The sequence below is a fragment of the Nerophis lumbriciformis genome, linkage group LG01 (genome assembly GCF_033978685.3).
Source record: "Nerophis lumbriciformis linkage group LG01, RoL_Nlum_v2.1, whole genome shotgun sequence".
In the NCBI taxonomy this organism is placed as follows: Eukaryota; Metazoa; Chordata; class Actinopteri; order Syngnathiformes; family Syngnathidae; genus Nerophis; species Nerophis lumbriciformis.
The window spans coordinates 14,412,357-14,435,432 of NC_084548.2; the positions used below are offsets into that span (position 1 = coordinate 14,412,357).

General features: G+C 38.0%; 1 protein-coding gene across 3 annotated transcripts; it reads left to right on the plus strand.

Moving 5' to 3' along the window:
• The first annotated feature begins 1,434 nt into the window (after positions 1-1,434).
• On the plus strand, positions 1,435-23,076 carry wrap73 (WD repeat containing, antisense to TP73). 3 transcript variants are annotated; one of them, XM_061975772.1, is made up of 13 exons: positions 1,435-1,560; positions 2,131-2,218; positions 6,326-6,478; positions 6,987-7,103; positions 14,314-14,386; positions 14,931-15,034; positions 17,603-17,689; positions 17,751-17,885; positions 17,976-18,053; positions 18,134-18,239; positions 18,350-18,475; positions 20,162-20,353; positions 22,677-23,076. In XM_061975772.1, the coding sequence occupies exons 2-13, from the start codon at positions 2,150-2,152 to the stop codon at positions 22,790-22,792; spliced, it is 1,356 nt and encodes a 451-aa protein (XP_061831756.1). In that variant the 5' UTR covers positions 1,435-1,560; positions 2,131-2,149; the 3' UTR covers positions 22,793-23,076. The 3 variants fall into 3 exon arrangements, with proteins under 3 accessions (XP_061831756.1, XP_061831766.1, XP_061831746.1); XM_061975782.1 differs by having other exon boundaries at positions 1,460-1,639; positions 22,680-23,076; XM_061975762.1 differs by having other exon boundaries at positions 1,461-1,639.

Sequence of the window (23,076 nt, forward strand, 5' to 3'; positions counted from 1 at the left end):
GTTGTGCATGCGCAGGGTCCTCCTCCTTAGTAACGATAAGAATTCAAACAAAGTGCATCAGGTTGTTAAGCAAGCCATTTGTCTGCTCTATCCATAAATAATTTTTTGATGCAACAGAAAACACTTTTTGTTTTTGTTTTTGGCCCCTGACGGATCAGAATACAAAAAAGAACAAAGTGTGCACCTTTTGAGCGTCTCTGAAATGATCTCAATGGATACAGCCACCATGGCAACACATACTCACCTGTACACACAACCACACACACTTCCCCATGAGCCAGTTTATGGAAGAAAAGACACGGTCCCAAATGTAAAGTAATTAATTACACAACTTCTTAAAATTCAATCTTCTTCAGCCCCATGTGAAATATTTCAATTAAAAGAATCACTATAGAGTAAAACAAAGTGCAAAAGAACACCAGTTATTTAGCCTCAATGCCACTGAAAAATATAAAAGCCTTGGATATTATAAACATGTTTTCGATTTTCTATATTATAAAAAAATTAATTGCAGCTGAAAAAGTGTACATTTATAAATAATAATGTGTTGCTTTTACTCAATCAATAATAAATGTGTTTACTTTCAAGGCATTGTGTTTTGTTAACATTAAAAACGTACAAAAAAATCAGATGGACTAAGATGTATTTTAAATTGTAAAGTGTCAATTGGAGCCTTAATCATCAACGAAATTATTATTCTAATTTGACAAATAAAAGGCCTGCTGCCGACCCGACTTTGACAATCTGCAGATCCGACAGCCAAATAAAAATAAATGAACCTACCTGACGAGTGTTATTATCCCAATTCAAAATGAATTGTGTCTTGTCCAGAGCCCAACTGTTTATTATTGAGCATACCAAGAGACTGACCCTCCATAAAATGCAGAACAACAAAGAAGTTAAAAAAAAAAAAAAAAAGACCTAATTTTTACATGGATAAGAATGCTGCAAACTATTGACTTTTCGCAGAAACAAAATGAAGTAAGTGATAAGAGGAGGAAAGCTGATTTGCATGCTGCTCTGCAAAGTGTGAGCTTTTGCTGAGGGACCTCGACAGAGGTGAGGCGGGTTTTTGTTTTTTTTGCGCTGATGGGGAAGAAAAAGGGAGGCGGTTGGTATACAGCGCGTTTTGGGCGAACAAAAGCGGGAAAACCTTTTCCATCTCAGAAAATCATTATTTTACTATTTTATTTTATTCTTGAAATCAAAGAGAAAAAAACCACCCCAATGGGAAACTGCGAATGACGTCGGGTAGTGTAAATACAACCAGAACAAAAATAACATTTGTGAACATTTGTGTCTAACCTTCAAAAATAAAAGTCTGATTAACTTTACCGAACTTGTATTTCCATATGACAATCAAGCAAATGTAATGTCAATTAGTCTCCGCAGAAACAAACTGGAGCGGGAAGAAAACATCATTACCCAGAATGCAAAGGTTAAGAGCTTTCCGATGATTGGATTGCGCTCCTCTGACGTCATCGGCAACGACTCATACAGACAAACCAGTTGAAGTGTGATTATAGCTGTGTGTTTTTATGGCGACCAAGCAAAACGAACGTGAGAAAACTACACATTTGACTTGAGCGTCTCCAAATTCATCGACGATGTTCAGCTCTAGGATTTGAAAACAGCGAAGGTTAGCACACTACTTTCTGTGATGCTAATAGCACCTTAAGCTAGCTTTGAACGGACAACCTAACCGTTACCCTTGTTTGCCGCGAACTGCTTAAATACGGCGACCGTGTCGATACAATTGCAAATAAATTGAGGTTGTTATTATTATAGCTTGTTTAGCTGGTCGTTGGTGACTTTTTTAAGTAGCGAGTCATTTAAGATACCTGTTGCCCTTTTTTTTATTTTATTTTTTACTTTTTTTTTTATTTATATTTTTTTATATATCAAACGCGACTAACTCCACTTTTTACAGGCACGTCATTTCCGTGTTAATAATCATTGCTTATGATTGTTTTGGAGTGGTAATGTATTGTAAGTGTTTGAAGCAAGTACATGTATTGGACACACAGCACCACCTAGTGTCTTATTTAACAATTTCACAACTCGAACAGCATCTGCAATGTTCAAGGAGACGACTGTTAATGTTTTAATAGCCTGAATTGTTTTGGCTAGGATTCTATGATTTGTCAACATGAATTTCTCTGAGGTCTTCAAGCAATCCAACCAACTTTGTAAAGTGTCACCAGATGGGAAATACTTGGTAAGTTGTTAGACTTAGACAAACTTTAATGATCCTAAAGGGAAATTGTTCCACACAGTAGCTCAGTTACAAATGATGGAAAGGATAATGCAGGTATAAAGTAGACTACAAAATGTAGTAGCAATGTAAAATATAACATATGTAATATTCACATATTATATATCCAGTATATGATATATACTGATATGTACACTGCGGAAAATAAGTATTTGAACACCCTGCTATTTTGCAAGTTCTCCCACTTAGAAATCATGGAGGGGTCTGAAATATTCATGGTAGGTGCATGTCCACTGTATGAGAGATAACCTATAAAAACCAAATCCAGAAATCACAGTCTATGATTTTTTTTAACACTTTATTTGTGTGATAAAGCTGAAAACAAGTATTTGAACACCAACATTAATATTTGGTAGAGTAGCCTTTGTTTGCAATTACAGAGGTCAAACGTTTCCTGTAGTTCTTCAACAGGTTTGCACAGACTGCAGAAGGGATTTTCATCCACTCCTCCACACAGATCTTCTCTAGATCAATCAGGTTTCTGGGCTGTCGCTGAGTAACACAGACTTTCAGCTCTCTCCAAAGATTTTCAATTGGATTTAGGTCTGGAGACTGGCTAGGCCACCCCAGAACCTTAATATGGTTCTTACGAAGCCACTTCTTGGTTTTCCTGGCTGTGTGCTTTGGGTCATTGTCATGTTGGAAGATCCAGCCACGACTCATCTTCAATGATCTGACTGAGGGAAGGAGGTTTTGGGCCAAAATTTCACAATACATGGCTACAGTCATCCTCTCCTTAATACAGTACAGTCGTCCTGTCCCATGAGCAGAAAAACACCCCCAAAGCATGATGCTACCACCCCCATGCTTCACAGTAGGCATGGTGTTCTTGGGATGGCACACATCATTCTTTTTCCTCCAAACTTGCATAGGTAAATTTTGGTCTCATGTGTCCACAAAACTTTCTCCCATGACTCCTCTGGATCATCCAAATGGTCATTGGCAAACTTAAGACGGGCCTTAACATGTGCTGGTTTAAGCAGGGGAACCTTCCGTGCCATGCATGATTTCAAACCATGACGTCTTAGTGTATTACCAACAGTGACCATGGAATCAGTGGTCCCAGCTCTTTTCAGGTCATTGACCAAGTCCTGCTGTGTAGTCCTGGGCTGATTCCTCACCTTTCTTAGCATCATTGAGACCCCACGAGGTGATATCTTGCATGGGGCTCCACTCCGATTGAGATTGATCGTCATGTTTAGCTTCTTCCATTTTCTAATGATTACTCCAACAGTGGACCTTTTTTCACCAAGCTGCTTGGCAATTTCTCCGTAGACCTTTCCATCCTTGTGGAGTTGTACAATTTTGTCTCTGGTGTCTTTGGACAGCTCTTTGCTCTTAGCCATGCTGAATGTTTGGGTCTTACTGATTGTATGGGGTGGACAGGTGTCTTTATGCAGCTAACAACCTCACACTGGTGCATCTGATTCAGGATAATACAGTGGAGTGGAGGAGGACTTTTAAAGGCGGACTAACAGGTCTTTGAGGGTCAGAATTCTAGCTGATAGACAGGTGTTCAAATACTTATTTTCAGCTCTATCACACGAATAAATTGTTAAAAAATCATAGATTGTGATTTCAGGATTTTTCTTTTTAGGTTATCTCTCATACAGTGGACATGCACCTACCGTGAAAATTTCAGACCCCTCCATGATTTCTCAGTGGGAGAACTTGCAAAATAGCAGGGTGTTCAAATACTTATTTTCTTCATTGTATATTATATTATATTTGTATTTAATGTATACAATATATAACAATTACCATGTACAATATTCCAGTATATGTAACAACTGCAGCATAAAATAGAGAGAAGATCCAGCAGAAAATAGACATTATAAACAAAAAGAGGTAGCTAACGTAGAAACGGTCAGGTAATAGACCAGTGGTTCTTAACCTTGTTGTAGGTACCGAACCCCACCAGTTTCATATGCGCATTCACCGAACCCTTCTTTAGTGAAAAATATATATACATATTTTTTTCAAATTCAAGAAAAAGTTGTATGTTTTTTTACTGGTGCACAAAATGAACCGCGCATGAACATCACCTTGTTCAAAGAACAAAAACAACACAGTGCATGAACTCACAACAAAATACACACCTTACACACTTTACCATGAATTGATTAACGTGGACCCCGACTTAAACAAGTTGAAAAACTTATTCGGGTGTTACCATTTAGTTGTCAATTGTACGGAATATGTACTGTTCTGTGTAAACTGCACTGTGTATTCTCTTCCTTTGCAATCTGCTAGTAAAAGTTTCAATCAATCAATCAAAAAACCTGCAAATCAGATGGAAAATTAGAGGGAACATTGTTTGGGGGTATCCATAATACGCTGATAGGAAGAAGTTTTTATTTACACGATAAGTCGGATGTTTCTGTACCTCCGTGGCGGAGGCTCCGCCGAACCCCTGAGGCCGACTCACCGAACCCCTAGGGTTCGATCAAACCCAGGTTAAGAACCACTGAAATAGACAGATATCATCTCTTGCAGTATGGCGAGTGAATATACAGCTGAAATAAAGTTGCAATATCTGCTAATTTCTTAAAGGTGAACTGTAAAAAAAAAAGGTCTATCATTCACAATCCTTATATAAGACAATAACGTGTTTTTTTACACACTAAAACTGGTAAATAATGGTTCGCAAAAGTCCGCTTACAATGGAGTCTATTGGACCCGCTCTATTCTGCCTATAAAACATTTAAAAAAACATCTAAACACTTCCATTAAGGTTTTACATTAACAATAATATGTAATATTTATGTATTTTGGTCATTTTAAGCATAAGACAATGCATTTAATTTCAAAAACGCATCACAACATTCACTTTTCCATTTAAAAGTAAGAATTACTACTAATCATAGCACACTTCATGAGAGCAAACACAATAAAACATAATTTACTGTACAATGTCTGTTCTTACTGGGTTGCAGACTGATAGGATGTTCATGTAGTCCTGTTTAGATAAAGTATGACTGATGACAGATATCATCTATTGCTGTATGGCGAGTGATTATACAGCTGAAATACAGTTGCAATATCTGCTAATTTATTAAAGGTGAACTGTAAAAAAATTGTCTATCATTTACAATCCTTATATAAGACAAGAATGTGTTTTTTACTGGTAAATAATGGTTAGCAAAAGTCCGCTTACAATGGAGTCTATTGGACCCGCTCTATTCTGCCTATAAAACATTTAAAAAAACATCTAAACACTTCCATTAAGGTTTTACATTAACAATAATATGTAATATTTACGTATTTTGGTCATTTTAAACATACGGCAGCGCATTAAAATTTCAATAAGGCATCACAACATTCACTTTTCCATTTAACAGTAAGAATTACTACTAATCATAGCACACTTCATGAGAGCAAACACAATAAAACATAATTTACTGTACAATGTCTGTTCTTACTGGGATGCGGACTGATAGGATGTTCATATAGTCCCGTTTAGATAAAGTATGACTCATAATCATAACGAAGAAAAAAGGTGGGTGGAACCAATTGTCTTTTTCACAATTTTCTGGTCAAAGTTGTCTGTCAAAGCGTACCAACTTCTCGTTTTATGGCCGCAATCTTCAACTATTTAGGTGAGAGTCATTATTTATAATCTAGAATTAACTTTAACGGGCTCAGTGACGAGAAAGCGACTCACCAACTCATGATGTCAATACAGCATCATGAGGTAGTTAACTCTCTTGATCAATGCGCCGCTAAAAATAGGTCCTTAACGTTAGCACTTACATTAACAATATTTCTAATACTTGCTTAATATTCAAGTAAAAAAATGTAAATGGAGTATTGTTGGCGCTTTTTGGATGTTTATTTGGGGGGGGGGGCGGTTTATGGTCAGAGTAGATGCAATGATGTCATTACTACCATATAGCCTCCATTGTTTAGTTAGAATGCATTTAAAAAGGACATGTGTTCTTGTCTCTAATAAGGATTGTGAATTATAGGCAAAACTCCCCTCAAAAAGTGCAGTTCCCCTTTAAGTTCTGATGTCATGTTTTATGACTTGCCATTTTCTTGGCTTTTCAGGCTACCTGCGTGCTGTACAGGCTGGTGGTACGAGATGTCAGCACACTGCAGATTCTACAGCTCTACACCTGTCTGGACCAGATAACTCATATGGAATGGTCGTCCGACTCTCAGTTCATCATGTGTGCTATGTACAAGAGGGGACTGGTACAGGTAGGCTGTGAGAAGGTGACGGTAAATATTTTGATGGAAGGAAATGTGCAATTGTCTTTTGACTGTCCAGGACTGTGGACTTGTCAATCAAGTTGCATCAGTTAAGCAATATAGATAGATATACCTAATAGGTTTCTGAAAGAGGAAATTCATTTGCCTTAGCGTAAAACAAGTATTTTAAATCTGTTTGGATCGATTCTAAATTCTCACTCAAAAACGTATTTGAATTACAAACCTGACACGATCAGGTTTTGAGATAACATATTCTCCAAAGTATTGTGTGTTTAAACAAACAAAGTAAACAACAACATGTTAAAATGAGTGTCACACAGAAAGTAGATTACCTATGAAGGGGAATCCATCGCCAGTCTTTCATGGTCTCAGTTGTGCAAGTGGGTCTTCCCCTTGAATAGAAATTGAGGAAGATACAATATTTGTGTGAGGGCTGTCATTAGTGATGAGAAATGTTGATTCTCCCCGCCCCTCTCCCTCTTGTCGTTCTCCTCAGGTGTGGTCGCTGGAACAGCCTGACTGGCACTGTAAGATCGACGAGGGCTCAATCGGATTGTTGGCTTCGCGTTGGAGCCCAGACGGACGTCACATTCTAAACACCACTGAGTTTCATGTAAGTGTGAAGTTTGTGCGTGCATGCGGGCATGCAAGTGTGTTTATTCATATGGTTGTCTGATTTCAACTGTTGCTGGCCAACACGGAAGGGGGCAGGGCTTAAAATAGACAGACACCAGAGCCTTAACACCCCAACCCCATGCCCCACCTGCTGCATGTGTTCAGCCTGATTTCATAGTTCTTCTCTTGTTAGCATCCTGTCCTACACGGCTCTCATTGCCTCTGGAACATATTTATATCCTGTAGGTGTGGTGTAATCTAAATGTTGTCTTATGAACATGCCATTAATCACCTAGTCTTGTCTGCCTGTGTTTTATGTTACTCAACAATTTTAAGGCTGTTCTTTTTGGTGGAGGGATAGCTTGGACACCATTAAATGGACCACCCGGTCTCAAACTTGCTTAATAGTTGAGGAAAATTCTATTGAGTTGTAAAAATATTCATACGTCTCTCAATGTTAGCCTAAAAGTTCCTTAGTCTTTTGGGAAAAAAATGTGAGATGCCCCTCCTACGCATAGAAGGCTCTTCCTTTATGTCCAAGAGAGGCTATAGTCTGCTAATAGTAACCAATAGTTAAGATGTTAAAAATTATTTTCATTCCAACCTGTGTGCCTCCTGACTTCTGTTTTTATATTCGCTCCATAGTAGTCACAAGTTGTGTGAGTGATGAAAGCATGTATCAGCCCCCCAGGGCCCACATGGAATATGAAGGAGGCACCGTGCTGGGCCCTTTCTGTCAAGTTGAACCTGACTCCCAGATTCACTTGACAGGTGTCATTGGCTAACACACGACTGGGTCTGGTCTAGGCCGAGAGTGCAGGGGGTGCAAGTATCTTTGGCATGTCTGCTTTGTGTCTGTCTGGATCTTCCAACTGTAGGATTAAAGGAAATATGATTGTACCTGCTAGGGGTGCTGGAAAAAAAATCGATTCACATTCAAATCGTGATTGTTATCCATTACAATTGCCAAATCATTTCAAATTTGTCAAGCGAACATTTTCAAAAATACACTTTTTTTTGGCCATCGCTGTGCTTATTCACCGCACGTAGACGGCAGCAGCCAAGAGGAGCTTTTGTAACCTGTTTTGAAAAGGTTTTATTAAAATTTATGTACAGTCATCCATCGCCACTTCGCCCTTAAAAGTTTGTGGCTTTACTCTATTGCAGATTTTTTTTAAAGCATGACCATGGCTAGATAAATATACAGATATATCAATACTACAGTAGTATATTGGCCATTACATGAGACCAAACAAATCAGAGCATGCTGTTCAGTATCAGGGGCCACTCGGGATGGGCAATATGGCCTAAAATCTATATTGCGATATATATTGCAGCTTCCTTGGGTAAGAATGTATACAGTATCACAATTATTCCTCCCTTATAATCCTTCATTTGATATTTTAGTGTTAACAGAACCATTTCAAAACGGTTTACAAAGGATCCTAATTAGGCTGCTTACGTATGCGGTAACATATCGTGGGCTTTCCAGTGGTATTCCATCCATCCATCCGTTTTCTACCACTTATTCCCTTCGGGGTCGCGGGAGGCGCTGGAGCCTATCTCAGCTGCAATCGGGCGGAAGGCGGGGTACACCCTGGACAAGTCGCCACCTCATCACGGTTCCAGTGGTATTATTTTTTCTAATTATTAATCTACTTGGTCATTTACAAATAATAGTTGTTACTTTCTGTTGTAACATGGTTCTATACACACTTATGTTAAAATGTAATAAGCACTTATTCTTCTGTTTTTGGATACTTTACATTCATTTTGGGTGGTACCCATACTAGGTAGTTACAGGGTATTATTGACCATACCAATGCTGATTTACTGTATATGTAATACAGTACTTAACATTTTCAAGTTCATTACATTATTACTTTTTTTTAGCACAATTATAATTGGACAAAAAAACACAGGATGGCTGTCAAACAATATCAATTACAATTTTTAATTATTTCCTACTATTGGTTCTGAATTAAATCCTTCGGTTTTTGCCATAACACCCTCCTGTGTCCATGGACTTATTTCCTGAGTTTGTAAAGAACAAAAACGGCAAAATATTTTTTTTGTATAATGTTCGACTTAACAACTGTAATATTGACCATATTCTGGTTCTATACTTGGTATTGATACTGGCGATATTTGTAACGATCCGCTGATCTTTGTTTACATTCTAGAGCTGTAGCTTGCAGTTAGTGATTAGCATACCCTCCTAAGGTGTGTAGTGTAGCATTTTTAGCTATTCCTTGTGCTCCAGGGATGATACTTGTGAGAAATGTAGTTTATTTGACTTCATGGAGGTGAGGATTGCTGACTGATTTGTTCGCTTGTCGCTGTCAAATTAGCGAGAAACAGTGAGAATGTGTCAACTTACATATACATTATCATGACATAATAGTATTAAAAGCCTTATTGTCAGCCAAATTTACATAATTTATATCGCACAACCCTAGGCGCTACAGATTAGCACAGCAGTGCTATATTGGATTAAAAGGTACCTATTATATGAAAATAACTTTTCTTACCTATTGGTACCTGTTTTTGTGTATTTGGGATCTGCATAAGTCCCAAAAATTTGAAATCAAACCATGGAGGCATAACAATAAAACAATAGTGCCTTCCTTCATACTTCCTCCAAACAAGCTGTTGGAAATTTGCCCCATTAGTTACGTTTTACCCAATTGTGACGTCAGCGGATATCTTCATGTATAGTAGAAATTTACCCAACGTGCTTTGTGTGAGTCTGCTCTGTAGTCAATAAGCTTCTTCTTTTTCTCTATCCTCCTGTTGTGGGACTGACTGGCTTTTGTACATGCAAATGTATCCTCCACTGTTGCCATTTCTAATACACAATTACGTATAGTTCTAACTTACATCTGTCAGTAGACTCCATATGGAATCCCTAAAAACTACAACATGGATGATGGGCATAAGACGCGGTCGAAGTGGAGCCACATAAATAAGACAGCCCCCAAAAAGAAAATCTATGCAACATTTTGACCAAAGAACCACCATTACATGTTTTGTAGACTACAAGGAAGTGTTTTGAATGTAGAAAAAAAAAAATCATAATATGATCCCTTTAAAAAGAGTTATTTTATGTCTAAACCATTTTTTATGCTCGTCTATGAAAATATTACATTTATAATTAATAATTCTTACTTTGCGGGAATTAATTAAAAACCAATTAACAGGGATAAATGAGTAACTTTACCAAAAATTATATTGGTTTCAATCAAGAAACATACAGAATTGATTCTGAATCGAATCGTCACCCCAAGAATCGGAATTAAATTAAATCATGAGTTCTTGTAAGATTCACATTCTTAGTATCTGCAGAAATTAGGAAAAACTGAATGATGGGCTACTTTTTACATCACACACCCTGGACTGAGCACATGCCCAATCACAGGACTGATACATAAAGACGATAACCTTATTCATACCTTTTGAACTAGATTTACATTGTTCAGTGACCTTAAAATTGACGTTTTGGATGGTTGGATAAACTGTGGCATGTGCACAGGTAGAAAATGCAAAGTCTACATCAGGGCTATTTAACTAAATTGTCATAGGGACCACATTTATAAAGGGGCCAGACATCTCCCTTCCCTATTATTCCTATATTTAGAACCAGCATCCTCTGTAGTGGGCATTTTTTTCTTGGGCTATTTCTTTTGTCAGAGTTGACACATTTCAGAAAAGTTAGCCCTTTTTATGTCTACTGCAGAGGAACATGTCAATGCAAGGATCTGCCAATGTGTTAACAAGAGTGCTCTAGTGTTTTTAGGAATGCTGCAAAAACATTAGTCTCAATTTTGAACTGGAATTGGGGGGCCAGTCTGTTGTCATTCCCTGGCCAGATTTGGCCCATAGGCCGCCAGGTAAATAGACCTTTTCTACATAGAAATGTCTAAATGCATCTCAACTAGAACCTTCTGCCTGTGATGCCACTGCATTATTGAATTATTATAGTTTCCTTTTAATTCTGTCTTTCTTGGGAAAAAGCAATCCACAAGTTCTATTATTGTATACTGCATCTTAATTCTTAGTTAACTTGATGAGTTTATTTATTTTGTCATTATTTTACATCACAATTTTCATGTAGAAAAGCGCACTCTTGCCTTCTCTGCTCTGCTGCTGTACCATTTGCCAACTTGTAATAATAGACTATTCTTACGTGGCTTCAGATCCAGGGATGCTGTTGTGTTTTGTGAAGCTCTTTGAGGCACTTGTGATTAAGGGCTATATAAATAAACTTTGATTGATTGATTGATATTTGACTATTTAATTTTAGAGAGCAGCATTTTGTCACGGAGGTTAGAAATTAATTTAACACAGCCAAAGTGGTCACTTGTTACTGCCTTGACAAGGGGTCTGGTGAACTTACCTTCACCCGAAAGCAAGATTTCATTAAGGCTGTGCCAGACAGGGGTCCGTGTCAGGCTTGAGTTTCAGCGCCACTCATAAACAGCCTGCTATAATAACTTGTTTAGGGACAGCTGCCCGTGTTGTGAATCGTGCCTCTGTATGTGTTTGTCTGTCTGACTATGTGACAGTAAAAAGCTGGTTGTGTCCTTGTGTGCCTTATTGGCTGTATTTTCATTTCTAATTACTTTTGTGAATATTAAGTGTTTCTGATTTGGCTCATAATAACTGTCATGCATTCAACACATTTTCATTATGGCCACATAACAGTAACAGAAACCATCAGAGTGCCGCTTCATGCTGATATTACACAATTGCCTCTATTTGATTGTTAACATTGTTTACCAAAAAACTAATGGAAAACTTGGCTCTGTAATCAGAAGTCAAAGGGACAAGCAGATATTTAATTTAAAAAAAGCTTAGAATAGCTTGTTGCATCAAATATTAAATTATATTAAGAGTTAAGAACTGAATATGCATGCATTACAGGTTTCCTCTGTCAAAAATGAAATACATTTATCAAGAAAGATGGAATTCCTTATTGATGCATATTGCATCCAGGTTTTGGCGGACCACATAAAATGATGTGGCCAAATACATTAGACTCACTAAATCCTAAACAAAGGTGGAAAAAGTCCTGAGTGTGTGTGCTCTGATAGAAGACCCAAAATAAACAAATTGCCTCATCAGAGCTAATGAAGACATTTTAAAACGTAAACATTCCATTTTCAAATTATGATGCTACATACATGTTAACATTATTAATACTTACAAATGTTCATAGTTTCAAGTTCCTCTCTGGATACTCAAGCTTCCTTCCACATTTCGAAAACACGCATGTTAGGTTAAGTGATCACTATAAATTGTCTATAGTCTCTGATTTGCTGGCAACCAGTCTAGGGGGCCCAAAGTCAGCTGGGATAGGCTCCAGCTTACCCGTGACCCCACTTTGATAATTCAAAGCACCGACACACAATCGACTTTTGAGGTACCTCTTTTTATCAACAATAGTCTCGTCTTCTGAGGATAGTTCCCAAGTCACGGTTGAAATTTATTTTGCAGCCCTTAGCGCCATGTTTAAATACAAGTCCGTTCATTCTGTTCGCATTTGCGGTACCTTACAACCGGAAGTGTTGCTGGAAAAGGTAAGACTATTATTGACTGTGTTGTCACAGATAGTGCCGCCATATTTGAGCAAGTTCATATTATCACAGCCAATCACTGTGATCGACCTGAAATTTATCACGACTATTGATCACGATCAAATAATCGCCCAGCCCTAACCTAGGCGAAAAATTGTAAAACCGCTTTATTGTTGGAGGGGGTTTGGTAAAAACAGCATTATATATATTCGGGTGATTTAGAAAATATTTTAAAGAAAGTTTGTATGTTGGATTTGAGCCAAAGTTTCATAAAACTGTACAAATTGTATATTAACTCCTATTTGTATTCTGCACATTTCTTTCCATCCCTCCTGTCTCTTCCATGTTAATCCTTGTTACCTGCTGTGGGGTGTCAGACTGCAAACCAGTACGTCATTGAGCATGTAATGGCTTTTAGATTGTCTGGTTTGGATTAGCATTCTTGGTACTGCTGGAGCCGCACCAGTGTAAACTCCGCCGACCTAAAGTGCAGACGTGGGCATGACAATGGTAAACCCATTCCTACTGTATGAGTGGGCTCGAAGAGGCACCTTCTTAGATAGAATCATGAGGTTGCAACAAGAGAAATGGGCTATATTGGTTTGCGATGCGGAATTTCTGCAGTCTAATCCCTTGATGACAGATTAGACTATATGGCAGCTAATACACTTGCCCAGGCGCAAATGAAGAATGGTTGCTGACATGCGTTATTCCATGTTATTACTATTAACTCTGCTCTTTAAGTACCGGTAATTGTGTAATAATTTTGCCTACTAGTTATTATCTAGCAGAGCTAAAGGAATGTTCCACAATTATGTCTTTTTGCAGAGGATACTTTAATTGATTGTCAAACCTGACACTATTTTGGCTTACTCTCACAATCGCTCCATTCCGGAACAGGTTGCGTCAAGATTAATTTTAATATTGTATGAGGTGGATTGAAATCCACCTCATACAGTATTGAAGTGTTGATGTTTGAGCACTATTGGTGTGTGTTTCAATGGCACCATGACTGAGGGGATGTCCAGAAAGTGTGCAGTGTGGTGTTATTACAGTGTCTGCACAGCTGGAAGTCTTGAACACACAGCGTGGAAATTTTAGGCCACTTAGGCAGGCAGACGATTGCTCAGTTCAAATGTCCCTTTCGACACTGCGATGATAGGTTCAAACATTCCCAAATGGAAAAGTTCCGACTGGTTTATTTGCATTGCACCAATTATGTCAGACTGTCTGAAGGCCAGACCTAGATGTTCTTTAAGTGTTTATACAGGAATTATACAGGATGACTTTTATATTTTAATGTACATGTAAATTGTGCTATTTTCTGCTTTTCATGCCATTTTGTATATATAAATATCGCTTGACCATCTTACTCACAATTTCACTCTCAATATAAAATGTGTAATATGTAAATATTACAAACCGTATTAAAAATAGTAATGACAATGTGTTAATGTTGTAGTTTAAAGTGACAGCACTCTTTCAGCTATAAAGTCAAATTAAACTCTACCTTACTATATGGCATTGTCCTCTGTTTTTGTTTGCCAATTATATCAAACATCTGCTTGAAATCTTGATTATGATTCATCATCCACAGTTGTAACTTTTCTCTCTCCTATGCTGATTTGACAGCTGAGAATCACTGTGTGGTCCCTGTGCACCAAAGCTGTGTCTTACATCAAGTATCCCAAAGCGTGTTACAAAGGTAAGTATGACAACCGTATTGCTATTAAGAATTGCTTTTGGTTTTTGAGGGTCTGTGTATTACCACAAGCACCCGAGGACAGGGTCAACAGCAAGTATGTCCATGTTGTCCTTTCCCTTATGGCCAGTCCCCGACTATGTATACAAACTATAGCTCTTTGCAAACAGCTGTGCCCCTGTAACTACATGGTGCATGCTCTTCATAACAGTCCTGTCAGCAGCTTGAGTAAAAATGATTGTTTGCGTCTCGCCCCATTTTTTTTTTTATACTCGACTGTGGCCTTGCATGACATGTACATCCCCTTTTCTGCCATCAATGACAAGTCTGTTGGTTAAATTCCAATCTAAATGTCATGCCACCTGACTAAATACCTAGGAATTCACACATTACATTTTCAGAAAGTATATACAACATAGTGAAACACACCCTTATAGTTGTTGTTTAAATGTGTTATTGTCGTCTCAATCCCACTTATGTTGGTTTTCAATTTAACATTGTGTTGGCTTCAGAATGATAGGTTTCTTATATTGATTTTCATCCACAGGTATTGATTTCAGCAGAGATGGCTGCTACATGGCATTGGCAGAACGCCGTGACTGCAAAGACTATATTTGTGTATTTGTGTGTGATGACTGGCACTTATTAAGGGTAACTACAAAACAATGTTTGTTTCATAACCATTATACCAGAACGTTTTAGTAAAAGTTTGTACACGTTGCACACAATATGAAGCGCTGTAAAGTACTGTATATCAAACAACATAACAAGGGGGTGATGGATCATCTGTTCTTATTTTCAGCCGCCCTGCCGACACGCAACCAACCACACAGTGTCTTTACCCCTCCAGTGCACTCGCAGTGTGAAATCATAGAACTCATAACAGCCAAGTCGCTATAATATTTAAGGATAAAACATAAATCGACTTAACCTTGTTAATCTTCTTGGTGTGCATCGGAAAGGGTGTGGGGGGTTGCGTCTGCAACGATGTGGGCACTTATGTTTCAAACTACACATCCATTGTCCACTGATTTTTTTGGACTCATTGAGCTAACAAAACAAGACACATCCTGTAAAAAGGCTATGAAAAAAAAAACGGATTAGCAACGAGCAAAGTAGCCAACGTCTGCAACACGCAGCTAGCTGAAAGCCAATGAGATTGATCAGCTCACCCACAATGACTGTGCAGCTGGGCACAGACTGGGTGTAAGAAACGTTTGGAAACTGAGACAAGGTTCATACACTTAAGCATAGTTGTATTTGTTCTGTGGTTCATAAATCGAAAAGTTTGTACTGTGAGGGGTTGGTAAATAGAGGTTGCACTATGTATTCATACACTTTTCACCTTTAAATGGGGAAGTGCACTTTTTGGGGAATTTTGCTTATGGTTCACAATCATTATGAAAGACATGACGATAGATGTTATATATATATATATATATATATGTATATATATATATGTATGTATGTGTGGGAAAAAAAATCATAAGACTACTTCATCTCTACAGGCCTGTTTCATGAGGGGTTCCCTCAATCATCAATCTCCTGATGATTGAGGGAACCCCTCATGGGGAAGTGCACTTTTTGGGGAATTTTGCTTATGGTTCACAATCATTATGAAAGACATGACGATAGATGTTATATATATATATATATATATATATATATATATATATATATATATATATATATATATATATATATATATATATATATGTATGTGTGGGAAAAAAATCACAAGACTACTTCATCTCTACAGGCCTGTTTCATGAGGGGTTCCCTCAATCATCAATCTCCTGATGATTGAGGGAACCCCTCATGAAACAGACCTGTAGAGATGAAGTAGTCTTGTGATTTTTTTCCCACACATACATATATTGCGCTCTACTACGGTATCGAGCACTATTTTTTGGATAACCTTATTAAGATATATATATATATATATATATATATATATATATATATATATATATATATATATATATATATATATATTTTTGCATTCTAAATATTAAATAAATGCGATCATAAGTCCGCTCACAATGGAGCCTATGGGAGCCGTGCAATTCCACCTACAAAACTCTTAAAAACACCCAAACACCTTCATTGAGGTTTTATAGCAATGATGTAAGTATATATGTAATATAGTAACAGGCACATTTATAATAGCATCAAATATTTACGTATTGTGCTCATTTTAAGCATACGCGACGGATTAATTTAAAATACGCATCACAACGTTTGCGGGTTTTTTCATCCCTGATTATTATTCACTGCAGCCTTTAAGAGAGCCAACAATCACAATAAAACGTCACTTACCATGCAAGGGTCTGCTGTCATTAGGATGCTGACTGCTGGGATGTTCATATATTCCCATTTAGGTGAATAATGTCTCATAATCCTCACAAAGAAACAGGTTGAGTGGGGGGGACCAAGCATCTTTTCGTGTCGTTCTGGCCCTTTTCGTGTCCTAAATGGCTTTCAAAGTGTTCCAACTTGTTGGAATACCTACTCAGCCTTCTTCTGTCCAGGTGAGATGCATGATGTATGACCTACGATAAACTTACAGGGAGCAAGGAAGCGAGAAAACAGCAGACCACTCGATGATGTAAATATAGGGACACACGGTAGTGACCACAGTGCTGCTATAAATAGTTTGTCTGTGTTAGCGCTTATATTAACAATATCACTTGTACTTGGTTAATATTCAAATCACGAAGTGTACTTGGAGTGTTGTTGGTGGTTTTTGAATGGTCATTTATTGGATTTAATGGGCGAAATAGAGGAGTTCCTATTGGCTCCGCTATTAGCGGACTTTTATTTACGTTTGTTTAATATATAGAATGCATTTAAAAAATCCATCTGTCATAATGTCTTTCATAATGATTGTGAACGATAGGCAAAATTCCCAAAAAAGTGCAGTTCTCTTTTAATTTGTGGTCTCCACTCTAACAGAGTCCGTATCTTAATTGCCACTCCAATAAATTTAAGCCTTAAATCAAATGGATGCCTTACTTTAATTACAAGTTGTACTTCATAGTTTAGTAAATAACACTTCAAGCCACAGGTAATGCAGATTGTCTGAAATTAAGGGAAAAACATAACCTTGTCCTCCATGAGTTCAGTAGATTTAATTTATTTTACTACGAGACCTATGGAATGTGAGTATTCTTGTCCTTAGCATTTTGAAACAGCTTAATGACTTTCATTTACTTACAGCATTTTGAAACTGAGACACAAGATCTCGCAGGGTTAGAGTGGTCTCCCAACGGCTGCGTCCTGGCTGTGTGGGACAGCTGTCTGGAGGTAAGTCCTCATGACTTACCAACCCAAACTTTTACACTTCATGCGTGTTTCCTCCGTGCAGTACAAGGTGTTGCTATATTCTCTGGACGGCCGCTTGCTGTCAACTTTCAGCGCCTATGAGTGGTCGCTGGGTGTGAAGGCTGTGGCTTGGAGCCCCAGCAGTCAGTTCCTGGCCATTGGAAGCTATGATGAAAAAGTATGGGCTGTCATTTAGAAAAATGACATCTAACAAAGTCAGGCATAATTCTTGTACAGTTATCAATCAATGTTAACACCCTCTCTGCAGGTACGCATCCTTAACCACATCACATGGAAGAAGATTGCCCTGTTTGAACACCCAGCAACCATCAACAACAATAAAGTTGTGAGTATTTTGTATTTTATCTTGATTCGTACACTTTATTCAAGTTGAATAATTTGTTACTTAGCTTGTTGTCTTTCTAGGTTGTCTATAAGGAAGTGGAGAAAAGGGTGTCAGCTGTTGGCCCTGAAGACCTGTCTCTACACAACATAACAATGGGCTCAAGCCTCCTTAGCACTCAGAGCAAATGTATGTTCTTCTTGCCATGGTTTGAACAAATGATTTGGTTTCAAGGACTGTCGGCCGAGGTCAAGTAAAACACATTTTCTAATTACCAGCTCTCTTGTTGCCCCCTGCAGATGAGATCCATCCGCCCCCAGTTCAAATGTCTGTGGTCAGACCAGACCCAGACAGAGCCAACCCCAAGATTGGTGTCTCGACACTGGCCTTCAGCTCAGATAGTCGCTACCTAGCCACCAAAAATGGTCAGGCATTATACAAACCCCGTTTCCATATGAGTTGGGAAATTGTGTTAGATGTAAATATAAACGGAATACAATGATTTGCAAATCCTTTTCAACCCATATTCAATTGAATGCACTACAAAGACAAGATATTTGATGTTCAAACTCGTAAACTTTTTTTTTTTGCAAATAATAATTAACTTAGAATTTCATGGCTGCAAACGTGCCAAAGTAGTTGGGAAAGGGCATGTTCACCACTGTGTTACATGGCCTTTCCTTTTAACAACACTCAGTAAACGTTTGGGAACTGAGGAGACACCTTTTTTAAGCTTCTCAGGTGGAATTCTTTCCCATTCTTGCTTGATGTACAGCTTAAGTTGTTCAACAGTCTGGGGGTCTCTGTTGTGGTATTTTAGGCTTCATAATGCGCCACACATTTTCAATGGGAGACAGGTCTGGACTACAGGCAGGCCAGTCTAATAACCGCACTCTTTTACTATGAAGCCACGTTGATGTAACACGTGGCTTGGCATTGTCTTGCTGAAATAAGCAGGGGCGTCCATGGTAACGTTGCTTGGATGGCAACATATGTTGTTCCAAAACCTGTATGTACCTTTCAGCATTAATGGCGCCTTCACAGATGTGTAAGTTACCCATGTCTATACACCCCCATACCATCACTGATGCTGGCTTTTCAACTTTGCGCCTATAACAATCCGGATGGTTCTTTTCCTCTTTGGTACGGAGGACACGACGTCCACAGTTTCCAAAAACAATTTGAAATGTGGACTCGTCAGAGCACAGAACACTTTTCCACTTTGTATCAGTTTATCTTCGATGAGCTCAGGCCCAGCGAAGCCGACGGCGTTTCTGGGTGTTGTTTATAAATGGTTTTCGCCTTGCATAGGAGAGTTTTAACTTGCACTTACAGATGTAGCGACCAACTGTAGTTACTGACAGTGGGTTTCTGAAGTGTTCCTGAGCCCATGTGGTGATATCCTTTCCACACTGATGTCGCTTGTTGATGCAGTACAGCCTGAGGGATCGAAGGTCACGGGCTTGGCTGCTTACGTGCAGTGATTTCTCCAGATTTTCTGAACCCTTTGATTATATTACGGACCGTAGATGGTGAAATCCCTAAATTCCTTGCAATAGCTGGTGGAGAAAGGTTTTTCTTAAACTGTTCAACAATTTGCTCACGCATTTGTTGACAAAGTGGTGACCCTCGCCCCATCCTTGTTTGTGAATGACTGAGCTTTTCATGGAATCTACTTTTATACCCAATCATGGCACCCACCTGTTCACAATTTGCCTGTTCACCTGTGGGATGTTCCAAATAAGTGTTTGATGAGCATTCTTCAACTTTATCAGTATTTATTGCCACCTTTCCTAACTTCTTTGTCACGTGTTGCTGGCATCAAATTCTAAAGTTAATGATTATTTGCAACAAAAAAAAAATGTTTATCAGTTTGAACATCAAATATGTTGTCTTTGTAGCATATTCAACTGAATATGGGTTGAAAAAGATTTGCAAATCATTGTATTCCGTTTATATTTACATCTAACACAATTTCCCAACTCATATGGAAACAGGGTTTGTATTATGTTCTCCTTATGTTGGCCTCTAGTATTTAATTACTAGCGCTGGGCATTTCTCACCCCGAAAAAGACACCACTTTCATGATACCTGTTTTTCTTTCACCACAGATAACATGTCCAGTGCAGTCTGGGTGTGGGACATGCAAAAGATGAGCCTTATGGCTGTGCTGGAGCAGATGTCTGCCGTGCGGTGCTTCCAGTGGGATCCAAGACGCTCACGGTTGGCGTTATGCACCGGCAATGCAAAAGTTTATCTGTGGACCCCAGCCGGCTGCGTTTCTGTCCAAGTCCCCGATGAAGGTAATATGCTATACATGCAGCTATATAACTAAATAGAGAGACACATCCTGCTGCTAAGATGGAGTTACCTTGAAATAAATTAATAGAGCTATACCACTTAGTACATCATAGCAATTCTGCAATCACGCCCCATAAAAGCTGTGTGCAGGATAGCAAATACCTCAAAGTAATCTGATTGGATTCTTGGCAGATAATGATACATAAAATAAAAGGTATAAAAGTAAAATATACAGTGGAACCTCGATTTACAAACCCTCATTACATTAATTTTTCGATATATGAACCACAGCTTGAATAATAATATGCTCTGGGGTACGCACATTGTCTCCCTGTACGAACATTTCATTTCATTGTGTGTCTCACAGTGCAGCTATTTTGTGCCCGGCAGCACACCCATTATGGGCGGGCTAATCGATCTCTGGGGCTTGTGCTGTCGTTAGCTACTCTACTAGTTGTGTGCTTTATAAGTGGTTTTTTTAGCCTTTATAAAGCATTTTCCTAGTTGTTCAAGCTTAGTAAGAGTTTAAAGAAAGCAATGGACAAGCAAAGTGTGGTTTGAAATATTTAAGAAGTATCCAGAGCGTCGACACTACCTTCTCTCCCTCTCTTCCTTTGCAATTAAAGAAGATTAATCGAAGAAGTAAAATATATTTTTTAATATTTCTAATTATTGTAGCGACCTGGCTGTTAAAGTTAAGAAGTTCTGTGATTTCAAACAGAGTGCACCACAGGACTAGTGACAATGTGTGTGCTTGTCGGCAGGGTGGGACCGGACCGTTCAGGTAGTTGTATTTTTGGCTTTGTTATTAAATTGAAAGTTGAGCCATAACCCTGTTATGTTTGTTTGATATACTGTATTGTATTCAAAGTAGTGCTGGACGATTATGGCAAAAATATTAATCACAATTATTTTGATTGATATTGTAATCATGATTAATTACACGGTTATTCATTAATTTGAAAACATGAGTATTTATTGTATGACCAAAACTCAATTTTAAATATAGTTTAAAAAAAACTGGATGTAAATTCCTAACAAATAAACCACACCATTTAAAGTAATAATAATAGCAATAACAATAGATTTAAATAACACTAGTAATATAAAAAACATTACAATTCTGTTTTAATTGTTTTTAATTCAGTTTTTTTTTTTTTTTTTTACACTTATCTTATTTTAGTACCAATTTTTGTGTAAAACAAAATGTAATAAAATGTTTGTCAATTACATGTAAAATCCCCATGTTTATTGGTGTATTTCATCTTTGGACAATTTTGACCAGTATTTTAGGTCATAGCAGTATCATTTTTTAAATGTGCTTTGAGTGCATTATGTCTGCAAGATACTATTTTGAAAGCTTTGCCATGTTAGCGCAGTCAGACCGGATGTGGCGCATCACGCTATTATTGTGAAGGGGGAAGTGTGTTGTGCTGTTGTTCTAAGCTTGACAAGCGAAAAAGGGTTACTCACTTGAGGCTGTGTAAAAATAAAAAGAGAGAGCGCTTCTGAAGTTGCATACACTGTTCATACATTAATGTTATATCGATGATGATGTTTACAACAACACAAGCAGATGAGATGTGTTGTGGGTGTATGGATTGTTCTTGTTAGCCTTAGCTTTGTAGTTTTGTTGGTGTTTCAAGAGAACGTCTCGACATTGTTTAGTTCAGGAAGTGGGGATGAATGAGCGCTACCTCGCACATTATTTTCCCAGACAAATGTTTTTTCTCACAATGACAACATTTAATTTATATTTATGTCAGTTTCCTTGATATTATTTTGCGTTCTTCAGCGGATTCCCGAATTATTGGCCAATTATGTGACTCTGTCTGCAGTTACGTGAACGTGACAATCATGTGACTAACTTTTTTGTTGAGATTAGTGATTGTTAATTAGGCATACTAGCGTTGTGTCAAATAAAAAGTTGTAAACAAGGTGAGATTGCAAACTTCTAGTAGACATGCTCTTTTTCTCAGTCATTCGCTCCTCACTGTCACAAGCGCCGGAATATGCATGAATATTGTGCGGACCATTAATCGTTCTTTTTTTGATTATTATATTCTCATAAAGGTGAGAAGACATAATCTATACCGAAATTAAAATTCTATTAATTGTCCAGCCCTAGTTCAAAGTGTACAAACGTTTACTAAAATATGGACTTTCGTTGAGACTGGAATCTATTATTCATGTTTACATTGTTTTTTTATGGAAAAAATGTAAGCACCAATTAGGTTTGTAAATCGAGGTTCCGCTGTGTCGGTGTATTTATGCAAATGTTTCCACGTATGCTTAGATTACACCAATTCTTGTTCTGTCCATCAGCAGGTGGTTTCCAGGTCCAGTCTCTGACATGGCACTGTGATGGCGATTTTCTCATCCTGCTTGGGAAGGAGCAGTTGCGTTTGTGCTACATGGACACAAGCCCTGAGGACAAGTGATGTCAGCCTATTTCGACATGAACAACAGGCTGGTGGGAAGACTCACTGACAAAGAAAGACCCACCCGGGCAAGTTACTTGAAGTAAGTCACACTAAACATGACATTCCTTGGAGACTTTTGGACAAAAAAGCTTTTTGCATCATCAAAAACATGCAAAATAACTACTTCGAAACACTGTGAAAATACTTATGTGACTGCTAAGACTTTGAGCTTTCACTTGCCTTTTATTTCTGAGTGTTTGTAATGTTTGTAAATTATTCTGAATAAAATTGATTTAAAATAA

What these genes read in the sequence shown, in the direction of transcription:
- wrap73 (XM_061975772.1), top strand. Translation starts at nt 2,150, where the DNA reads ATGAATTTCTCTGAGGTCTTCAAGCAATCCAACCAACTTTGTAAAGTG. An exon ending in ATGACTGGCACTTATTAAGG is followed by an intron (nt 15,035 to 17,602) that starts GTAACTACAAAA and finishes ATTTACTTACAG; the next exon opens with CATTTTGAAACTGAGACACA. An exon ending in TGTGGGACAGCTGTCTGGAG is followed by an intron (nt 17,690 to 17,750) that starts GTAAGTCCTCAT and finishes TCCTCCGTGCAG; the next exon opens with TACAAGGTGTTGCTATATTC.